The following is a 24,487-nucleotide window of genomic DNA, read 5'->3' as shown; positions in this document are numbered from 1 at the left end:
ACTTGATGATTTCCCACATACAAAAAGGTTAAAAAATACTGGGCAAACACACACATATATAAAAAGGTTGAAAAGTAGTCTGTACATAAATGCGCGGGAAATAATGACAGATCATTTTTTCTCACGAAACTAGACCAAAGTATCAACATTCAGCCAGCAAGAATTCAAAAGATCAGCGTTTTAGAGATACTGAGACAATTATGTCATTGAAAACATTATCTTAGTAAACAAAAACAATGAATAATATTATATTAATAATTCCTAGAATCATCTTGGCGATATCTAATGTTTGTTTCTCTTGTTTATTGCAAATTGCAGTATTATTTGTAATGCAGTCAGTCATTCATAATTTTAAGTTTGAATGAAATCATCTTTGCTGGGATGGTGGTAAAAATTGTGACCTAATGACCTAAGTAAGCTACCTAAATAACTTAACAGTAGTCATGTTTATTAATATGTTGACTGAAGTTACAAATACTTATTTTTAACAATATAAAGAAACTGTTTGCCTCTATTGTATAAATTATTGTATAATAATAATTGTAAACATTATTTTTCTCTTTACAATTGCACAAAAAATATTTTGTATAACTCAAACTAGTAGGTACTACAGTTACACTTGAAAGAACTGCTTAAAAGGTTGTCCAAGTTTTATCAAAGTCCGTCCAACCGTTTGCGTCTCCGTGTGATATACCTACCTAATTAGCAAACTCCGACCAAACCTAGCAGCTAATAAATTCTTCCTCATTTTAAATAAATTCTTCCTCATTGAAATAAGTTCTTCATTGTCGGCGTCACTTAATGAAGCATTGAAATGGAAACCGTTTAATTATCCTTCTTAATTATTATTGATGTAATTTTATCTAGGCTAACCTTGAGGTGTTTAACTGGTTACATACAGCTGTGAAGAGAAAAAATTGGATGAGGCATATCAGCCATGATTAAATGTTAGTTAAAATACATATGTACCTAGTAGCTATGATGATGATGATGATGATGTCCTCCTCCTAGTAGCTATGATGCTACGGCGCAAGACATATTATAGTGCACAAGCATTTGCGCAGACACAGGTGCACATTACTTCACTCTCATCGTCCGATGGGACGGCGATCCGACACGACCGACCGGAGAAAGATCAGGCGCAAGACCGACCTTTCTTGCTCTCCGATGCACGGGTGTATCAATCACCAACTTCCAGGCTCCGCGCTGCTTTGTTTGAGAAAGTCTTAAACCCACAAAGCGATTTCGGTCCGACTCGGGAATCGAAACCGAGATCTCGTGCTCAGCAGCTGCACTTGCGACAGCTAGACCAACGATGTAGCTAAGCTATAACAATATAATAGGAAGTTAAGGTCTAAACCTCGTCAATCCGGTACCTTTTAATATAAGATGGCGAGAGATCCTTTGAACTCAAGACAGCGTTACTATTAACGAATAGACAGGACGTCTGCATATTCAAACGGTGCAATGCTACAAATACACTATTATCACTTAGGGTGCTTCTACACGGTGCATGTAGCTGGAGCAAGTTAACATGCGCAAGTGACAAGAGCTCGCGGGTGGGTAGCTTGCTTTGGTACATGCTCGAGTCTCTAAATCCGCACGTTTTTAAGGGCCTATGCACACCACGTTTTTTAATCGCGCCGTCGACGCGCGTTTTTAGCGATACAGACGCGATACGCACGCAAGTCAGACGCAGCCTGTAGACCTTTGCACACCTGTATACATACAGACGCGCGTGTGTAGCGATACAGACGCGCGGCACCGGCGCGTCTGTATCGATACAAACGACAACAAACTGCTCTGCAGGATTTGCCGTTTAAAAAACGTGGTGTGCATAGGCCCTAAGGGTGCATCTGCACGGTGCATGTAGCTTGCGCATGTTGAGGCACATGCGCAGGTTACGTGCATTTTAAAAAAGTGCGGGTCCAGTGACTCGCGCATGTACCAAACCAAATACCCACCCGCGTGCTCTTGTCACTTGTCACTTGCGGATGTCAACTTACTCCAGCTACATGCACCGTGTAGACGCACCCTAGTTTGTATATAACCGGCGCGTGCGCCTCAATATGTGCAAGCTACTTGCACGGTGTAGATGCACCCTTACTTATTCCTAGTTGTTATCAGCCGAGCGTAAACATGCGGTATGACGCGATCGTTCTCAAATTAACATTGACACTTTGACCTGAAGTGTGTCTATAACTTTATAAATAGGTAGCGTAGAAGTGAGTGCCTTGTTTTATTCGTAGAAGCTCCCTAAAGTAGTCATATCGAAAGGGTTTTTTAAACCATGACCCGTAAAGTAGAGGGGAAGAGGACCAATACTTTGGTCCGAGGTATCTTGTAAAACATTGGTACTTAGCTACATCCGGTTAGACTGGAAGCCGACCCCATCATAGTTGGGCAAATGGCTCGGAAGACTATCAAGTTCAAGCATTTTAGACGCAACACTAGATCGAAAGAAGTTCTTTTTTCTGACTTATTTTTCATCATCTTTACTAATAAGCATTAAAGGTTCCAAAACTACTGAACTGATTTGAAAACTTCTTTCACTATTAAAAAGCTACACTGTTCCAGAGTAACAAAAGCTATATTTTATCCTGGTACGGGCAGTAGTTGCCACGGAACGCGGGTGAAACCGTAGGAGCTGATAACTTTTGAAGCCTTCATAGACACCTTAAATGATCTTGATGGCCACACACACTTTAAGCCGTCTATTTTTATCGCACAAAGTATGAGTAATCCTATGCTTTCTACATACCGAATTTGGCACCGCAAAGGTGTAACACATACTAATAAGTAGACACAGTTTAGCAAGACTCATAAATCAGCCGCATAAAATATAATACTTAAGCCTACATGCCTATATAAATTGGTTGTTTAATAAAAAATAATGTTTATATGTCTGTATGTTACACTATTTCGATTAAGCCGCTTGATCAATTCACTTAATTCTTCATTCATCATCCGCCTAGCGTTTTCCCTACTATATTGCAGTCAGCTTCCAGTCTAGCCGGATGAATCAGCCAATCAGCAATTATGAGGCAACTGGTCATCTGACGTCCTCAACTTGCCTGGACAACCGGATTCCCTTTGGACGACTGGCTGTCAGAATTTCTGGCTTCTGAGTTCCCGTAACGACTGCCAAAGATGTTCAAATGACAGCCGGGACCCAACCAATTTAAGATGTCTTCGGAAACTCGGCAACCTCCATCAAAGTGGAGTTATAATCTGCTGCAGGCTGTAGACAGAATTGCTGTGGGTGCAGCATGAGGGCGTGACGGTCTCAAACCCATCATGTTCCTTCTTAGGCCTTTTATGTACCAGTGCCGCGGTAACTCTTTCGAACAATCCCGCAACACCGGCAGGATGTTGGGGAAGACCTGAGTTCAACAATTGCTGCTAAAGACAAAACGAAATAAAATAAATTCATTGTTCCATTTCTTCATAAAAAATATTATCGGCCAAGCGAATCCATCAACCGAACTAGTATATCGCTAAACGCATGTACGTGACTAACTTAGCATATAAAACATACAGTTTATTACTTTATAACACTTCAAACACGCATACAAATTTCACATATACTGAGTCGTTGTTTTCCAGTGGTTCACAGGGCGCTTCAAACTAAAAAAACTAGAAAATAAAAAAATAGTTACTTACCTGTCAACCTACGTAGGTGGTCCCGGTCATATTAAACTAAAATAAAAACGTGGGGCCCATTAACTATTGCTGTAGTACTTTCTTCTAGAGGTATAATAGGTGTGGATTGCATCGACTTACTATAATCGTAACTGGAGATTTTGACAATCAATAATCAGCCGTAGCGGCTTCACCAGCGAACGCCGAGCTCATGATCTACCAAAGTATAAAGATATGCTTTGCCATAGGTAGGATTTCACAGGGGCCCCACGTTTTTATTTTAGTTTAATATGACCGGGACCACCTACGTAGGTTGACAGGTAAGTAACTATTTTTTTATTTTCTAGTTTTCAGTGCACATAAGATAAAACCGTTTAACTTAAAAGTTTTTTTACCGATTTTTTATTTTCTAGTTTTTAGTATTTAATGAAAATGCGGACCGAATATTCCTCATTCTATCTAATTCATTTAGTGTATCATTATTACACGGTCTCTTACCTGACAATTTATTACAATCTAATTCCTCAATACATAGCCCTTCCAGATACTTTTTTTTTTAACAACCCCAAAAATCATCACATGACCTCTCCTGCTGTGGGTCAGCAGCGGTGAGGGAGTGTCAGACTCTTGACTAGAAACCGTTTTGTTCCGTCGTAGGCCTTTTATGTACCAGGGCCGCGGTAACTCTTTCGAACAATCTCGCAGCCCAGGCAGGCCTTGGCCCTGTTGGGCCCCGCTGGAGTTACTGACAGTTTTCTACTTGTGAAGCCCTTTCATTTGATACCCGTATTGGTGGGATTGATAAAAAATTGTTATCCGCCATTTTATAGCGGCCACCATCTTGGATTTAATTTTTTATAGTATATTGTATTATGTTTGTTGAGCCCTTTCATTTGATACCCATATTGATGGGATTGATAAAACCTACGTTATCCGCCATCTTAGATTTCAATTTTGCATAGTAAATTGTATTCTACTTGTTGAGACCTTTCATTTGATACCCATGTTGATGGGATTTATAAAACTTAAGTTATCCGCCATTTTGTAGAGGCCGCCATCTTGGATTTTAATTTTATATAGTACATTGTATTCTACTGGTTGAGAACTTTCATTTGATACCCATATTGATGGGATTGATAAAACCTACGTTATCCGCCATTTTGTAGCGGCCGCCATCTTGGATTTCATTTTTTATAGTAAATTGTATTCTACTTGTTGAGTCCTTTCATTTGATACCCATCTTGATGGGATTTATAAAACCTAAGTTATCCGCCATTTTGTAGAGGCCGCCATCTTGGATTTTAATTTTATATAGTACATTGTATTCTACTGGTTGAGAACTTTCATTTGATACCCATATTGATGGGATTGATGAAACCTACGTTATCCGCCATTTTGTAGCGGCCGCCATCTTGGATTTCAATTTTTTATAGTATATTGTATTCTGCTTGTTGAGCCCTTTCATTTGATACCCATATTGATGGGATTGATAAAATCTACGTTATCCGCCATTTTGTGCCGGCGGCCATATTGGATATACAATGTTATTGATATTACTATATTGTATTGTCATCGGAATTAAAGGTGTATACAAAATTTCAGATTAATCGGTTGACAGGAAGAGGGTGAAATTTGAATTACTAAATTTGACCCAAGAATGAATAAATAATAAATAAAACAAACGGGGTAAGCTAAATAAAACCGTTTAAAAAAGTTATGTAGGATAACCACAGAAAAAGCAAATTCAATCAAAGGAAAAATGTATAAGCAGCCAAGAAGAAAGGGCGCGAAACTTTTTCGAAGTTGTATGTATAACATGAACTAAGTTTGAATGCATATGACCGGTTAAACCTAGGTTTAGCCGCACTCCGGGATTAAACCGTAACATAACACAAACCTGTAAGTATATCTTGGACACCAATGACTGTGTTTCGGATGGCACGTTATACTGTGGGTCCCGGCTGTCATTGAACATCGTTGGTAGTCGTTACGGGTAGAAAGAAGCCAGTAAGTCTGACACCAGTCTAACCAAGGGGTATTGGGTTGCCCGGTTGTTGCCCGGGTAACTGGGTTGAGGGTGTCAGATAGGGCAGTCGCTCCTTGTAAAGCACTGGTACTCAGCTACATCCGGTTAGACTGGAAGCCGACCCCAACATGTTGGGGAAAAGGCTCGGAGGATGATGAAGCCAAGAAGAAAGGGAGCGTTTGTCGTTTTGTCTTCAGCAGCCATTGTTGAACAGAGGTCTTCTTCCCCAACATAATGCCGGGGCTGCGGGATTGTTCGAAAGAGTTACCGCGGCCCTGGTACATAAAAGGCCTGAGAATTAACATGATGGGTTTTAGTCAGTAAGATTCTGACACTTCCTCACGCTGCTAACACACGATGATTTCCCATAAAAAAGTCTTCCCCAACATGTGTTATATTGCTAAGTCCTGGTTGGGGTATACGAATTCTGTCTGTAGCCTGCAGCAGAAACTCCAGTTTGACGGAAGGTAGGTTTAGCCATATTAAAGCTCCTAGCTCTCCTACATACCCTTATTCACCTACTTAGAAATCACTAGATAGGTACTGGTTACATACCTACTTTTCCAGGTCTTATTAGTAATGCAATAATTTCCTAATCATAGATGTGGTTAGCCACAAATGACGTCTAAATCTAAGGCTAGATCTAAATTGCCAAGGAATTTAATACGACTTTCACTGCAGTTAATATGTTAACGGACATTTATGATCATGTGAAGTGACAAAATTAGATATTTCGGATGGAATATGACCAATTTATTAAGCAACGTGTTTGCGTGTGTCGGTGTATTTCTATAACCTGAATTGTGAGACTAGGTCCATATAAATTATGTCAAACAATGTGTAATCGCAAATCAGTGGATAGGTCCGTTTTAGAAATCCACCATATGACAATAAACTGATAAATAGTCATATGACAAGTAATTTAGAAAGAAACTTTTACACAAACTTTCACCATTGAGACAAGTTTTCGCCTATATTGGGCCTACCTGGGTACCTACGCTGATGACCTAATGTTAACTTTTACTGTTTATTGTCATAATTTTAATATTCAGGCATTTTTATTAGGTCAAAAGCTTTAACTATCTATTTTAGGTATTTAATTAAGAATCTGTAATCCTAGAACCAGCTTGAAAAAAAAACTAAACCATTGCTTAAAAACAAATTTTGACAGATACACAAAATGGCTGCCCAAAACGGAATTCCCGCCAATATCCCCAAGGGCATAGAACATAGATCGATTCCACACAATTTAACAGTAATTAGTAATTCGTTCACGGCATGCGGGACAAAACATACCAAAAAGGGCAGTGTGAGTCAAATATCTAATGTTGTGAGTCATATTCGTGTAACCAAAAAACGGTTAGATTTGGACGATAGGGCGCACTTTGAATTTGAATATGGAATTTGCGAGTGTGGCTATGATTTTAAGGATGGGCACATCCTTGCTGTTCAAAATGGTGATACAAAAATGAATTCTAAATAAGCGACTTGACTTACGTAGGTATTTAAATCGCGGACCCTTCCGCAAAAAATATTGTAACAAATGTAAATGATTAACTACAATTTTTTTAAATTAAATAAAAAACTTCATAGCAATATCTTCTCAGGTAAGTATTCTAACAAATTTGTAGGAACCTTCAAATATCCTACTTTTTAGGAAATAACGAATACTTTTTGTAACTCACACTCAGAAACGTTTATTCAAATTAGGCTGACAAATCAGAACTTTTCGAACGTCAGAAACAAAAGACAGCCCCCAAAACACCCGCCTTTCACCACTTCCTTCCTATGTGTTTTTGCTGGGAAGAAGTGGCGCAACTAACTCCCCAGCAACACATGTCTGTCTGTTAGGTTTGAAGAATCAGAATTTATACAAAACAAGTCAAATAAAATAAAAATAACATTATCACGTGATTATATTATATACAATTAAAAGAAGACAAACAAACTTAACACAAGTAGGTAAGCATGGTTACCCTGGTACATTTCCTATTAAGCAAGACCTAGACGTCCCAATATGACATCAATCAGACCGCAGACCGACTTTCTTACAAAGTCAGCTTTCCTAATAAAATGCAATGAATAAATTAATTTTATTGCAAATCGTAAACGCTTTTAATTTATGTTTCGTTAATATTGAGAATGCAAATTATTATTGATATTTCTTTTTATTAGGCGCTAAACATTCTTATATAGTAGATAAATATAAATATCAACTAATGTAATAGATATTTTCCCAGACGTATGTTTTAAAATAAAAAGGGAAAGCATAAACCTCTCAAATATGAGGGGTGTGGGTTCGATTTCAGAAAGAAAGAAAGAGAGAAACAACTCAAGTACCTTTGCAACTTTTATAAGTTTGAGTGTACTTTCTAAGCATATTTTGGCTGACATACAAATGGCTGAACGGTAAAGGAAAACATTTTGAGAAAACTATAAGGTCTGAAATCATCAACCCGCATTGAGCAAGAGCGTGGCGATTAACGCTCAATCTTTCTCCGTTTGAGAGGAAGCCTAAGCCCTGCAGTTGGGCGATAAAAAAAGGCTGATAATTATGTATGTTCTAAATGACCAATATAAATTGATTGTTTTAGAATGCTAAAGCTAAAGAGCAAGGCGTTTCAGGAAACATGATCACGAGCTGCGTTTAATTTATTTGTCTTTGCCTATGAATACTATGGTTCAACAAACCAAATTTTCCAGTGCATGTTCATATGTATATATTTAAACATAAATAAGAACAATTAAAATTGAATAATATATTTTACGTTTATGTTATTTTCTATTTGCTATAAATATCTGAGACAATTCTTAGAAAATTACAGAACGTAACTTCGAAACGTCAAAATTATTGACACTTGTCACGTCACTGTCAGATATTTTGATTTTTGACGTTCATTTGTTTTTCTTTTGCATCGCTGGACTTTGCCCGATTCATTTTTGTTTTTATTAAGCTGTTAAACGCTCGTGAGGCAGCTATTTAATTAATTAAAAATAAAAGTTAATTTAGCGCAACAATAATGTCTCAATTATTCAAAAATATCGCTTTTAACCAGCCGAAGAAATTTCTTTCAAGTAAGTTTTAATTTCTTGTCATTACTATTACATTTACCGATTTTCTAGTGCAAATTAACATTGTTTTTTCTTGAATTACTGTAAATATTTGTATTAAAATCCATTCGGTGTATACAATATGTTTAAATAAGGTCTTATGCTAGTAATTTTCTCATAGTTTCATATTGAAATGTTGCAATTTGGTCAAAACCATACAAAAAGGTTGCAGTTTCCGAAATCCTGTTGGACTTTGTAGTCTAATAACTGTATATTTTACTTATCTCAGTACAAAGTCCATGTTCAAAAATATACAAATACAAGTCAATATTATTGTTGCTATAAAGATAAAAATTAATGAACTGAAGAATTAAGACCTGGTTTTTATCTGGTTTTAATGAAGCAGTATTCTTTTTTTGACATGTTTATGCATTTTAATTTACATACACAGTAAATTAAACCAATGTTGTTTAAATTAAATCAACTATCAACTTACTATCTTATTTATTTGCAAATTACTGGTTTTATCATAGGTCTTTTTATTTTCTTTCAAAAATCTACAGCCATAGCTGTAACCTATAATAAATCTCAGATTGATCTTTCAAAAGATAGATTGATTATAAGGATAGGCAATGGTTGGCGTGGCTAGGCAAAGGATAAATAAATAAAATAAAAAGCCTTTATTGTTGACATCAGATACAGAACTATTTGCAATCTACCTAACGACTAATCTATGATTATTCAACTAGTCTTACGACAAAGGCCTCCTCTAGAGTTTTCCATTCCGTTCTATTCCTAGCAGTTCAACTCCATGTAGGGCCCGCTATTCTTCTGAGGTCATCTTCCCATCTTTTGGTTTGTCTACCTCTGCTTCTTTTGCTGTCTAGCAGATAGGTTAACATTTTCTCCTTGATTTGGAAGGCACATTAAATTGGTTGATTCCAACTGTCCTTTGAACATCTTCCACTGTCATTAGGGGTGGTCAGAAGCCAGAGAGTCTTTCCTAGGGCTATTAGTTGGCCCAAGTAATTGGGTTGAGGAGGTCAGATGGGCAGTCGCTCCATACATCTGGTTAGACTGGAAACTGACACCATTGTAGTTGCAAAAAAGCTAGGCTGATGGCGACCTTAAATCGTGCAATTTATCAAAATCAAAATCAAAACTCATTTATTCAAACTTGGCTGCAAAACAGCACTTTTTGAACGTCAGAAAAAAATTACATAAGACAGTCCCCAAAACGCCCACCCTTCACCACTTCCTATGTGTTTTTGCTGGGAAGAAGAAGTGGCGCAACAAACTCCCCAGCAACACATGTCTGTCTGTAGGTAGGTGGGTAGGTAGGTAGGTGTCTGTCTGTATCTGTTGTATTTAGCAAATATGTTAATCCAATTAACATTATTTAACTCATATTTCCAGGTACCTTTATAAGAACATTCACAAACGCAGAACTACCAAAATTTGAAACCCTAGCTGTATCGGAACCCAAGAAACACGTATTTCACGTGGAGTTGAACAGGCCTAAGAAATCAAATGCATTCTCTAGAACTATGTGGCAGTAAGTATAGAATAATAGAAGTATTTCATGAAATTCCAAAAAATACTGTAATCCTTAAAATTTACTTTGTTTTTAGTTGAAATAAAAGAGATATTTGTATTAAAAGACATGGGATATCCTGTCCTACTTATAATATATTCATTTAATGTTACTAGCTTCCGCCCGCGGCTTCGTCCGCGTAGTGTTCGGTTATATTGCGTTTCCAAGAGAATTCTTCAAAAGTCCGGGATAAAACCTATCCTATGTTCTGTCCCAAGGTCAACTCTATCTCTGTACAAAATTTTACTAAAATCAGTTCAGTGGTTAAGACGTGAAAGCGTAACAAACAGACAGAGTTACTTTCGCATTTATAATATTAGTAGGGATAAATAGAAAAGTTTGTATGGATGTACACAAACTTTCGCATTTTTTATATTATATGTATGTTTGTTACTCTTTCACGCCAAAACTACTGGATGGATTTTGATGAAACTTGGTAGTAATATGGCTTATATGTCAGAATAATATATGGAGTACATGGGGTGGCGTTTTTATCCATGTGCGAAAAGAAGATCTCTCGGAATGCGGCTGAAACCGCGGGTAGAAGCAAGTACTTTCATAATGAAATATTGCAATATCGCAAAAACTATAGAAAAAGGATTTGCAATTTACGAAATCCCGTCGGACTTTGCACTCTGATAAGATGTAGGTTTATTCAACTTATCTCAGTCAGTACAAAGTCTCAAGTGTACAAAGTCCAAGTTTAAAAATATACCAGTTAATATTATGGTTGCTATGTTGTTTTGTTTGTACCCTAAAAGCTACAAAACTAGTGAACAATTCAAACCATTCTTTCACAGTTAGTAAGTTATACTATCACTGGGTTACATAGGTTATATTTTATCTGGGTTAAGAAAGCAGTTTCATGGGACACATATTATTACAAAAGTCTGTTTGTCTATTCAACATTGTAGCTATCTCATATATCAGAATGTTGATGAACTATATCAGAGAAAATTTGGAAATCCGACCAGCAGCGGTTCCAAAGATTACTCCCTACATAGAAAGTCACAAATTTTACCTCTTTATAATATTAGTTAAAAAAAAAATTAGTTTGTATGTACTTTCTAAGTATACTTAGACACCAATGGCTGATAAAAAGGTGTTGAGGAAACCTGGACTATAAAGTCTGAAATACCAACCCGCATTGAGCAAGCGTGGTGATTAATGCTCAATCCTTCTCCATGTGAGAAGCAGTGGGACGATAAAAAGGCTGTAACAGTAACAACAACAGTATAATATTAGTAGAGTAGAGATGTAATTAATTGTTGTTTTATTACAGAGATATCACGAACTGCTTCAACACCCTGAGCTTGATACCGCAGTGCAGAGTAATTGTATTATCTGGTCAAGGAAAGCATTTTACAGGCGGTTAGTATATAATTAATTACTCAAATTATCTTAACTTTAATCCACATTATACAGTCAACTAGATTCCGCTAGTTCCACCCGCGAAACTTCTAAGTAACACCAAATGTTCCAATTATATTGATAATGTTTCCTTATGTACACCTTAACAAGCACAGCAAAGAAACAAACACTTCTCTGTTATATGAATTTTAATATTCTTTCATTTCTAATCTAATACTAAGAACATAGAAAAAATCATGCGCTATTAGTTACTCATTGAGGAAAGCGAAAAGTATTCCGACGGGATGCGAGTGAAACTACTGGTGGAAGCTAGTGTATAAACAAGGTTTTCATTCATATCATACTCATGTCCTATGTTGCACATTTCAGGCATTGAGCTACAAAGTCTGGTACAATTGGCAGCGGAGGCTGATGAGTTAGAAGATGTCGCTAGAAAGGCCCGCTTCCATTATAACTTCATTAAATATGCTCAGGTACGTATTGAAGCTCGTGGCTAACTCAAACCCGCGCGGATCCATCTATCGCAAGGTTAAGCAACGCTCAGCGCGGTCGGACCGTAGATGAGTGACCACCTTGTCATGAAGAGTGGAAGAAATAATGTTATGAAACGATTCAGTTGAACATAGTTGGCAGTCGTTACGGGTAGTCAGATGCCAGAAAGTCTGACAACCAGTCTTACCAAAGCGTTAGCCGGGTATCTGGATTGAGGAGGTCAGATAGCCAGTCACTGAAAATACTACCACTTTAAACACTAGTACTCAGAAAGAAAGAAAATATATTTATTTACGCATGTGACACATGGACTTATAAAAAAAAAACATAAAAAAGACGAATTACACTAAGAGACACAACACGAAGACAAGGTACATAACGGGAAATATGTGTCACACCCGCGTAAAACGGCCCTCGCTGAGCATAATGCTGAGACCCTATACGGGACAAAAGTGCTTTTTCAGCTAGCTCAGCTACATCATAACTCGAAGCCGGCCTCAACAAAGTTGACAAAAGGCTAGGCAGATGATGATATGTGTATAGAAGGAAGGTTATCCTTATCTGTAGTATACAATAACATATCTAATCGGCTTATGTTTAACTGATCACCAGATATAGTAACAAACAGCAGACAAAAATAGTAAATAATCACCAAAATGAAACTCGCATTTTAATGTAAAACTATCACCAAAGTTTTAACACTTTGCTATCCTATTTAAGTGAAATTACTCCAAAATAAATCATGCGTAAGCCAAAAATAGTAAATGATCACCAAAATTAAACCACCATTTTAAAGTAAGATTATAACCAAAGTTTTTAAATTCTGCTATCCTATTTAAGCAAAATGAGTCCAAAAAAATCATTGTTATCCCAAAAGTAGTAAATGATCACCAAAAGTAGTAAATGATCATCAAAAAAGTTTTTACATCTTGCTATCCTGTTTAAGTAAACTGACTTCAAAAAAATAAGTTCGGCCTGATAAAATAAATGTAATAACATTTTGGGGACCCTTTTCCTGCACTAGCGTGGAAAATTGTCTATTGCATGCCTCTAAACAGTGCGATAAGAGTGTATTGAGAAACACATTCTTCTTCTTCTTTCTCCTGCCCTGTTCCCAATTTTACTTGGCGTCGGCGCAATATGTCATTTTCTTCCATTTTCCCCTGTCACTCGTCATACTGACACTCACGCATGCATTGCAAGCCGGACACATAACTTATAGTTCGGCCATTCAGAGAATGCGTTCCTGACACGTCGCGATTGAACTGACGACGTAACTTTGCAATGGCGTTGCAGTTACGATAAAAATATTTTTGGTGGTTGTTTACCGTTTTAACAATTGAGGAGCATTAAAACAACATTATTATATCAATAATCAATGAATGTTATAATTTTGTGCCAAACTGAGTGTCAAATAACTTGGTAAACAATATTTTTCTAAATCTATACTGCGCTATTACAAGGTTATGTCAGCGGTTTATATTTTGTAGTGCTGTGCTAAAAATAACAGGCAAGTATCGTAATCTGTTCTTATACAGTTATAATATAAAATAATACGTTTTGATTTTCTTTTTAAGAATTGGAAAATAATGGACTATAAGACTTAATTATAACGTTTATGAAATATAAAAATAAAACTATGACCAAACCGCATTTTTATACTTAGATTAAAAATGGTAATCCCAAATGGCGTTATGGGCCGCCATTTTGTGACGCTAAAACAGTCGTCCGTTGTCGTTTCGTGCGCATAGACCACGTTTTTCAAGTGTTTTCGATCTGTTTTTATTTGATTACCCGGCTTTTGTTAGACCGAGATATCAGGATTGATTCTGTTATTGATAATAATATAATTATACATGTAGGCGAAGATGATGATGAAGACACCACCTCCTCAAGCAAATCGGAGTCTGATTAATATTCTGTTCGCACATTCAATTCAATGTACTTGTAACAAAGAATAAATAAAACAATTTTATTATATGAATATTACCTTTTTTTGGTTTCCACTTAAATAACTAAAATATAAAACAAATGATTCCGCCAATTTAAAACGAAAATAATCTTAAAATAATGCGGCGGTTCATTTTGAAGGAACGGTAACGAACTCAGTGTTATGTTGTGCCCATCACTAGTCGTGACTAACTGATAGGTGTCAGGAACGCATTCTCTGAACGGCCGAAGTATAATATGGCATCATAATACTTTATTTGGTAATAAGCCTACATTTTATGGCAATCACAGTGACTTATTTAGGCAAAAATAATACATTAATTTGGTCGTCAAGAGTTGGTGATCATTTACTAAATTTGGTGGTCGAATACAATTTAAAGTGAAGTCGTGACTAAAATAGCTGGTACTATTACATTTTTAGACTTTATTTTTCTGGTGTTCAGTAGATATTTCTGGTTGCAAAACTTAGGGTATCAAAGCATTTTATGGTGGTCATTATATTTGTTCCCTATCTAATCTGTCCTCAACTTTTTTCGTAAATAAATTGGATATTTAATCAATCGCTATGAGAGGTTGCAGCTGTTTGAATTACACAACCCACTGGATTCTGACTACCCATAACGACTGTCAAGGATGTTCAATGACAGCCGGGACCTACTCTTTAACGTGCCATCCGAAACTTATAAAAGTTGCATTGGTTCTTGCCTGACCTGGAATCGAACCCACGCTCTCATCCTTGAGAGGTTGGTTCTTTACCCACTAGGCCACCTCTACTTTTTAAGAGCGTGTATGTCAACCGCGCGCCATTTGGCCTACAAAGGTACTTTTCAAACCACTGTTTCTAATTAACTACTTATCCTATAACTATGTTAATTTTTAATAAAGCAAGGTAATTTCACTGTCTATATAGTTAATTGAACATAAATTTCAATTTGTGTAGATTAAATACTGAAAACCCCTATAACGTAACAGATGTTTTATAAAATTCCCGTTCAGCGTCTATTTCGAAGCTTAAATTCATGTGAAAACAGTGGCAAATCTAATTATATTTATTTTTTTACTCATAGACGAAATCCCCATGCCTATAGTTAGTTGAAAACATTTTTTGATTTAGGTCTCTATCTTTCAGAAAAAAATATTTTAACAATGTGAAAAATTGTGAATTTCAAATGCTTTTTTTACCTACCTATCTTACTTAATTTAATATAACAATTATTTACTATAGTAATATAACTCTTTCTTTAAAACATAAACTTTATATTATAATTTAATCTCTCGTTTTTATTTTTTTATAAATTATTTAAAAACTACTACAAAACGCTGCACGCGAGTTAACTCAAACCAGACCGCCGCGAGGCTTCACAGAGAGAGGACGTGTCGCTCCGTCATATCGCGTAGGGTGAATAACCTCTGCCGTGGATGCCGAGAATAGAGTACATTTCAAGCGCGACCAACAAATCTTGATACATTACTATTTTATTTGAAGCATATTTTTTTTTATCGATTGAGTTGAAATTTTGTTTGAACGTTCAGTTTTAATGACAATGTATGATTCTATATCCAATATGGCGGTATACCCAAGATGGAGAAAAAAATGTTTTTAATGCATTCCTACGATATGGGTATCAAATGAAAGGGCTTGCTATAAATAACTCGAAAAAAAAAATGTGTCGCGAGTCTTAATCCAATATGGCGGATTCCTTAGGCTAGAATTCACTTATTGCAGATGTATGTTACCAATCGAGCTATAATTTTATTTATATGTTCATTTTGGATGTACCCAAATTTTGACTTTTGATCCCGAATAACTTTTGAAGCATATAGGATAGAAAACTTAAAACTTTATTTGCAATGGTAAACCCAAGCTCTTCACCAATATTTTGCTTTCCGGCAATTGTTGTTATTTGACCACAATTTTTCGGTCTGGATGGACTGGACCATTCATATAAACAATCAATTTTTCAAATCGGTCCAGGCGTCTTTGAGAAATCGAGAACAATCACAAAACAATCTAATTGAAACCTCCTCCTTTTTTTGAAATCGGTTAAAATACAGAAACTCTTAACATTGCCATTAATCATCAGTCGACTATTTAGTACTGTTGAAAATTGTATGTAATAGGTATACAGAAAGTCCTCACCAAGGTTTTCATAGGTGCCCGATTTTTTTGCAAAAGAGTGTAAGTATTAACGACTTATTTTCATGCTTTTATATTTTAGTCATCCATAGACTTAAACTATTTTCTCGCTATTAACTATTGACTAAATAATATATTTTTGTTCTACCAATTTCACTCGAAAGGATCAAAATGGTTTGTGTGACTATACGTGAAGTATGATAGGCACGCACACAGCCGCGACGCTAGTCTGCGCGATTTTTTGCGTTGAATTACCTAAAGTTGACATCGCGCGCCGAGCGTACACGCTCTTATATAATGGCTAGTATTTTCTAAAAGCAAATAATGTTGATGATTTCTGACACATACGGGAGTATTAGACATTTAAATAAAACTGGCCATGCCCAAATGTGACCATGGATGCTATAAAGGATCTGAAACGTCGGGATTAAATAATATTAATATAACAGCGATAAAATCTTTAAAAGTAGTTTATTTAAACCAATTAATATTGTAATTTCAGGACACCATAACATCTTTAGAGACTTGCGTGAAGCCCGTCATAGCTGTGACGCACAACGCGTGTATCGGCGCTGGAGTTAACTTGATCACCGCTGCCGATATGAGGTAACCTGTCTTTTAGTATAGCATACGATACATCATCGATTATTTATTTTAAGAAATAATCAGCTTTTTTACAATATTCCCTATGTTAAGGCCGGCTACCAGTCTAACAGGATGCCTATCTGACCTCCTCAAACCATCTCTCTTCCTGTACCTCTTCAACCCAATTATCTGGGCATCCCCATACCCCTTGGTAAGACTAGATGTCAGACTTTCTGGCTTCTGACTACCAAGATAGCCAGGATCTACCAATTTAACATGCCTTTTGAAACTCGTTATACAAAGTCGTTTACTCTACTTCAACCTATTGGAAATGGCTTACTTTCTAAAATAGGGATATAACCCTACCATGTGGCATGTGGTCAATAATAAAATACCATTATATTGAAGTGATTTAAAAGGAAATCATGGTTTATCAAAAAAAAAAGCAATATAGATAATTTCAATAAAATTATCAGAACAAGAATGTATTAAAATGCTTAAAATATGGTACCAATTTGTCTGTTGTTTACAATATTAAATATTGATTAATATATATGTTTTTTTTTATATAATTTACAGGTACTGCACAGAAGACGCGTGGTTCTCAGTGCGTGAGGTGGACGTGGGTTTGGCTCCCGATGTAGGCACACTACAGAGATTGCCTAAGGTAACATTAATATTAATTTGACTAATATAATATAAGAGGAAAGAATTAAAAATCGTCTATTTTTATTACGCTTTTATAAGCTTGGGCTGTGTGTATGTATGTAACTATGTAACGGAATCTTTGAGCACGATTTTCACCGATTACTAAATATTTTATTCACTTGAAAATGTTTTGCAACCATATCTATCCTCCGAGACTTTTTCCCAACTATGTTGGGGTCGGCTTCTACTCAGCTACATCCGGTTAGACTGGAAGCTGACCGCAACATAGTTGGGAAAAAGGCATGGAGGATAGATAGGTTTTGCAACCATATGGGATAGCTGTGACTTATGTCTCATTGAACCAACGAGCTGAGTACCAGTGATTACAAAGAGCGACTGCTTATCTGACCGCCTCAACCCGATTACCTGGGCAACCTAATAGAGATTGTCAACTTTCTGAAAATTCGTTACTGTTACAGCCTTTTTATCGTCCCACTGCTGGGCACAGGCCTCCTCTCACATGGAGAAGGATTCAGCATTAATCACCACGCTTGCTCAATGCGGGTTGGTGATTTCAGACTATAGTCCAGGTTTCCTCAAGATGTTTTCCTTCACCTTTTTATCAGCCATTGGTGTCCAAGATAAACTTAGAAAGTACATACAAACTTAGAAAAGTTGCATTGGTACTTGCCTGACCTGGAATCGAACCCACACCCACATACTCTAGAGGTTGGTTCTTTTAACCACTAGGCCACCACGAACTGAAAATTCGTTACTACTATCAAGGATTTTCAAATGAATTTCAATTTCAAAATTTTCGGGTGAATGCCTTCCGAAACACGGAAGAACTCGTTATTACAAGACGATCACCCATCCACGGATCGACCGCGCTTGAAATTGCTTAACATTATGTTTGATTGATCAATTGATCAGTGCGGCTGTTTTTTAACCACGAGTTCCTAATCAAACAAAATAAAATCCTCGCAAGTTTGTTCAGATTCCAAGTACCTTTTCTTTTTTTCATGGAAATGAAAATTACGCATTTGAAATGTCATCAGGGCCTAACCCCAAAAACAAACATTATAGAAAGAAGGATTATAGTATATTTTAGGCCCTGATTTCAAACTTCAATAAAACAAGTTATGTCAAGAATATTTGTTTTCGTAATTTCACAGATAATAGGTAACGCGTCAGTGGCTCGGGAACTCTGCTTCACGGGCAGAAACTTCGACGCTAAAGAGGCGAAGGAAATCGGACTCGTCAGCCAAGTGTTCCCTGATAGAGACACGTAAGATATACTTTAAAAGCGACCCGCACGGGATAAAAGTATTTCCCCATTATTAAATGTATGTTATTATACATATAAACCTTCCTGTTTAATCACTTAAAAAAAAACTGTTAAAAAGCCGTATCAAAATCCATTGCGTAGTTTTAAAATTTTAAGCATACCTACATAAGGATGTAGGGACGGAAAGCAACTTTGTTTTATACTATATGTAGTGAAGATTTCTTCAATACCGGCTGACTACATAAAAGGCCTACGAAATGTGATGTTTTTTTTATGATTTCCCATAAAAAAGTACCCGTAGACTGGGCCCAAAAAAACTGTCGGCTGACTAAAAGTTTGCAGAGTGCCTGAGCCTTTCACTGTTAGGTATCTCCATTGTCCCAAAATGACATAAGCTATATTTTATCCAGGTACCATTTTGGTGAAACCGCGGGAAATAGTGTAACAATCGCCATCAATGCATTTTCGCTTATCTATTCTATATAAATACCATAAAGCTAGATGAAGACTTTGTTTTTTTAAACAGGCAAATTTCTAGAAAATACTCCGAAATCGGATATGAAAAATTCTTTCCCTAGCATATACAGCCCATTTATTGAGGAAGACTATACTGTTTATCCATTTATACATTTTTAACTTCATCATCATCATCATCATCATCATCAGCCTATCGCAGTCCACTGCTGGACATAGGCCTCTCCAAGTGCACGCCACTGAGATCTATTTTCGGCTTCTCGCATCCAGCTCCTGCCAGCCGTCTTGCGCAAGTCATCACTCCACCGTGCCTGAGGACGTCCTACACTACGTTTGCCGAGGCGTGGTCTCCACTCTAGAACTCGTAACTAACTTCATTTCAGTATAATTTAATCAATCTTTTTATTATTTTACAGCGCCATTCAGAAAGTTCTAGAAATAGCAGAGAACATAGCATCAAAGAGTCCCGTAGCTGTGCAGACTACTAAGATCAACCTGGTTTACTCGCAGAGTCGGCCTAATGATGACGGATTGTTGCATGTTGTGAGTACGACTTTTAATTGGTGGGCTAGGCATTTTGGTTAATACCTAAAGTGGGAAAAAATGGGTATGATTATATGAGTGTACAAGTGAGTGTAAAAGCACTGGTACTCAGCTGAATCCGGTTAGACTGGAAGCCGACCCCAACATAGTTTGGGAAAAGGCTCGGAGGATGATGATGATATGAGTGTAAAAGTTGTTAAGTTAATCTATATGTACAGGTACAGGTACTGTAAAAGTGAAGAGTTTGTTTAATTGAGGGCACAGATCTCAGGTACTGCTGGTCCAATTTATAATATGAATTCAGCCTTAGGTAGCTATAGGCTACTTTTTGACTGGTTGCGTGAAGTAGTTCCGACATGGCATAAGCCAGTAACCAATGAGCAATAACCGCCAGTCTAACCAAGGGGTATCGGGTTGCCCGGGTAACTGGGTTGAGGAGGTCAGATAGGGCAGTCGCGCCTTGTAAAGCACTGGTACTCAGCTACATCCGGTTAGACTGGAAGCCAACCCCAACATAGTTGGGAAAAAAGGCTCGGAGGAAGGAAAGTACTCAACCAATGCTGTTATAAATGTTAAAATAGGTTTCATCATAATTAACTCGGCAGTTTAACCAATCAAAATAAACCAGACAAGCAGAATATTACAATAATCAGTTTATTTAGTTTTTAATACTAATTTATTCATCTTTTGTCCACAGCGTCTACTGAACTCCGTAAATAACCAAGGCGAAGATTTAACCAAGTCAGCCATAGCTCAAGCCACTAAGAGCCCAATACCTGAATTTGATAATGTCTAAGTTTCATATTATTTACTTGATTAGAATGACAGATGTTTGTATAACTGAAGATGCTAAGAAAGGTCCAATCGTAATTATACTTGAAGAATTCGTTTGTTTGAATGCGCATTTCTCAAGAACTACTAAATAGATTTGAAATATCATTTGTCAGTAAGATAGCCTATGAAACGGGTGAAACCACTGGCAAAAACAAGTCAAAAGTAACTTTTAATAAGTCATTCATGTTATTCTAATCAAGGTTTGTCAAAAAAGAGAGATTGAGATTTGTCCTTATGTCAAAAATGCGTTTGTAGTAATGTATGTATGTATATATATGTTCATGTTTGTTGGTCTAGCTGTCGCTAGTGCGGCTGCTAAGCACGAGGTCTCGGGTTCGATTCCCGAGTCGGGCCGAAATCGCTTTGTGGGTTTTAGAAGACTTTCACAAAGCAGCCCGGAGCCTGGAAGCTAGTGATTGATACACCCGTGCATCGGAGAGCACGTAAATGTCGGTCCTGCGCCTGATCTCTCTCCGGTCGTGTCGGATTGCCGTCCCATCGGGCTATGAGAGTGAAGGAATAGGGAGTGCACCTGTGTCTGCGCAAATGCTCGTGCACTATAATATGTCCTGCGTAGTTGGCTAATCTCCTTACATGAGAACAGCCGCCGTAGCCGATAATCGGCTAGGAGGACATCATCATCATCATCATCATCATGTTTGTTACTCTATTACGCTAAAGTGGATTGTATAGATTGTAATATAAGCTACTTACCCTCGGGACGAGTGAACATCACGTATACGAGAATATAATCTCGTTCAGCATTTTATTTTTCCTGCCAGTAAATACAAATTTATTACCTTATTAGCAAGTTAAAAATAGATTTTTGTAACATGTTTGAATGAATTTTATCATGTACAATGTATTTACTGTAATAGTGTAAGACAATATTTTGGATACGTATACAGCTGTTGTTATATTTTGTAAGAAAAACATTATTTAATAAAAAATGTTTCAATATGTAAAAAAAATAGTTTCAATTGCCCTGTTTTCCTTTTAGCCAATACAGCAAGAAGGATTCATGAAATGGCAGGTTCGAATACTGCACGAAACTCAATATCTGAAAGGGAAAATAAATATAAAAAGAGTCACTCCTGACTGGATTGACTTTTCTGTAGAACTATTTTTCTAATATAAGAAACAAATACCTACCTAGAGTCGATCACATAAAAAGTTTGGAGTTCTACAACATCATCACATTAGAAAAATAACACGAAAAAAAAAATGACATGTCACAATTTCAAAATTAGAAAATCAATAATTCCAAATTCAAAACTTCAGATTCCATTGTTTCACACGATAGATCATAGCGGGGCGCTATTGCACGAAAGTTCACCTATTATAGTAACCTTTCAAATCTAGCTATATAGGCATACTAGCTATTTCCCCGCGGTTTCACCCGCATCCCGTGGGAACTGCTGCCCGTACCCGGATAAAATGTAGCCTATGTTACTCAGGAATAATGTAGCTTCCCAACAGTGAAAGAATTTTTCAAATCCGTTCAATAACTTCAGAGCTTTTAGAGTCATCATTATCCTCCGAGCCTTTTCCCAACTATGTTGGGGTCGGCTTCCAGTCTAACCAGATGTAGCTGAGTACCAGTGCTTTACAAGGAGCGACTGCCCTATCTGATCTCAACCCCTTCAGCTTTTAGAGTACATACAAAAAATTGTTCCCTTTTTAATATTTTACTATAGATGTATATTGTATTTATATAAGTAGGTCTATTCAGTAATTATTAATCAATACAGCTTCAATATCTGTAGCCCGGATTAAATATATTTTATTTAGGTCAGCTGAAATAAAATCCGATGAGTAATTTAGTTTTCCCAGAACGTTTTATTCGTTAAAATTATTATGTGTTCGTAATTAAAATGTTTCAGCGCATATTGCTCTCGAAATGAAACGTTTTTATTTTAATTTCTGAAGTATGTAATAAACCATGTTATTTCGTTTTAAATGCCATAATTGTCAATTATTTACCTACTTAGTTAATTTTATAATAAACTAAGTCTTCTGAGCGTTGACGTCATACTGCAAAATGTGAGGATCGAACTCCCGACCTCGCGCTCATAAAACCTAAGCTTATTTTTGGGCTATTTGTGGGTAAGTCGTGGTTCTTATTTTATTCCTATGACCATAAATAATATCATTGATACCAGCAGATACTTTCATCAGAACTAACCTAAATGAAAAAAAAAATATAGAAGAAATCATTTTGTGTGATTACATAAATTAACTTTCATAGATAAGTTTGTTAGGTACGTGAATTACGAACTACCGACTAATATTACGAAAACGAACTGATATTGTCGTTAGAACTAAAAGTTAAAACTGAAAAATGCATTTTTTAACACGCGTCTCAGTACAAAGTTCCGCGTATAAAGATTTTGGGTCAAGATTCTCAAATAAGGGCGGAAACAAACGACTATAAGTTCCTTTTTTCTTACATTCCAAATTCAAAATGATCTATTGTTTTTTTATAACTAGACAGGTACATTTCTCTCAACTCTAAGCCATTTACAAAAAAAGTATTTTGTATAACGGGTTTCCTTTGTTCTTCATACGGTCGACTCGATTCCCCAACATTGGTGCAAGCCATTGATAAATCTAACCAGTCGAGTCTACAGTCGACCAAACTGTTTGGAAACCACTACGTCATTCAAGCTTGTCCTACTACCGGCTTAGCTCGATTTAGGTCAACTTAAAAAAAAACTTAAATTCGCAAAAAAAAAAAATTGCCACCTCATGATTTCTATTTTGCATATTGGCTAATACAATTTGTATGGGTTACCTTACGTAATTTTTTTCGGTAAATTGGCTTCAAAAATAAATCCTATTATTGTTAATTTAATTAGTTTTGATGTAAGTAACATCACTAAGAAGTAGCTTAGTAGTTTTTGTACTTCCTTACCGTTAAGAAGTGGCAAGTGGTTGGGTTAATAATTTAAATATTAGAAAAATAAAAACATTATTTTAGAAGAATAGTCTAGTCGAGAATAACTATTTAAGTTTAGGATTTTTATTTTATTATTTTTTTATTTTTTTTTTATAATAAACTCAATCAAAAGTCAAAGATTCTTTTCTCAAGGAAAATTATTAACATTAAAATTTTAAATCTAAAATATTAAATATTTAAAATATTAGTAAAGTCAATTAACTCAACATAAAAAAATAAGTCCTCAAAAAATATTTAAAATAATAATTTAACAGGCCAATTAAAAATCCATGCTGACGTCACGACAAACGCGAACTACGTCACTGCACTGGCTATTAACAAAGAAAATCAGGTAACCTACTTTACGGAGGCTGCATTTACGTTTGCTGCGAATGACCTGCCCAAATATAGAGCAGCTATAAATAGAAGTTGGGGGCCCGTATGCAAGCGCCGCCTATGAATGGTGCAGGCAACCTGCATGTAGGCCACGTTGCAATGATTTGACCTATTTATTTTTCAATGGGTCGGTGCATGAACGGGGATGGGCCCATTGCGAGCCTCGCTTCATTCAGTAACAGTCGAACCCTCGAGGCCGCCGTGACCTACTTCCGCTCTCCGCTCGCGAGCCGATAATATCGCGATTTTCGACCAGAATATAGTGTAATTTGTGTTTTTTGTGCGTGTCTCAGTGATATTTTCGTAAAATTACCATCCGTTTCCAAACCCCAGAGGATCAGGGCAGCACTCAAAAAAAATTGCTACCGGCAGCCTTATATTTTAAAAAGCCCGCCATTAATTTTTCTTCGCCATGAAGGGGGTGTGACTGGTGGATTTAGAGTGTCAACCTACGTCATTGGTGGAAAAGCGATAGAGCATCCAACGGACCAATCGCGAGGCTTGACAGCAAAGTTGTG

At 36.6% G+C, this 24,487-nt stretch overlaps 1 protein-coding gene across 1 annotated transcript; it reads left to right on the top strand.

Moving 5' to 3' along the window:
• Positions 1–8,561: 8,561 nt before the first annotated feature.
• LOC124643072 (delta(3,5)-Delta(2,4)-dienoyl-CoA isomerase, mitochondrial) lies at positions 8,562–21,606 on the top strand. Its single transcript, XM_047181918.1, has 9 exons — positions 8,562–8,743; positions 10,136–10,274; positions 11,596–11,684; positions 12,054–12,157; positions 16,766–16,869; positions 17,428–17,515; positions 18,672–18,784; positions 19,675–19,801; positions 20,499–21,606. Exons 1-9 carry the CDS (start codon positions 8,689–8,691, stop codon positions 20,595–20,597), a joined length of 918 nt encoding a protein of 305 aa, XP_047037874.1. The 5' UTR covers positions 8,562–8,688; the 3' UTR covers positions 20,598–21,606.
• The last annotated feature ends 2,881 nt before the right edge of the window (positions 21,607–24,487 follow it).

This window comes from Helicoverpa zea, chromosome 26, assembly GCF_022581195.2.
Source record: "Helicoverpa zea isolate HzStark_Cry1AcR chromosome 26, ilHelZeax1.1, whole genome shotgun sequence".
Classification (NCBI taxonomy): domain Eukaryota; kingdom Metazoa; phylum Arthropoda; class Insecta; order Lepidoptera; family Noctuidae; genus Helicoverpa; species Helicoverpa zea.
This window is presented reverse-complemented; position numbering and strand designations above follow the sequence as displayed.

What these genes read in the sequence shown, in the direction of transcription:
- LOC124643072 (XM_047181918.1), top strand. Translation starts at nt 8,689, where the DNA reads ATGTCTCAATTATTCAAAAATATCGCTTTTAACCAGCCGAAGAAATTT. An exon ending in AGGAAAGCATTTTACAGGCG is followed by an intron (nt 11,685 to 12,053) that starts GTTAGTATATAA and finishes TGCACATTTCAG; the next exon opens with GCATTGAGCTACAAAGTCTG. An exon ending in ACTTCATTAAATATGCTCAG is followed by an intron (nt 12,158 to 16,765) that starts GTACGTATTGAA and finishes TTGTAATTTCAG; the next exon opens with GACACCATAACATCTTTAGA.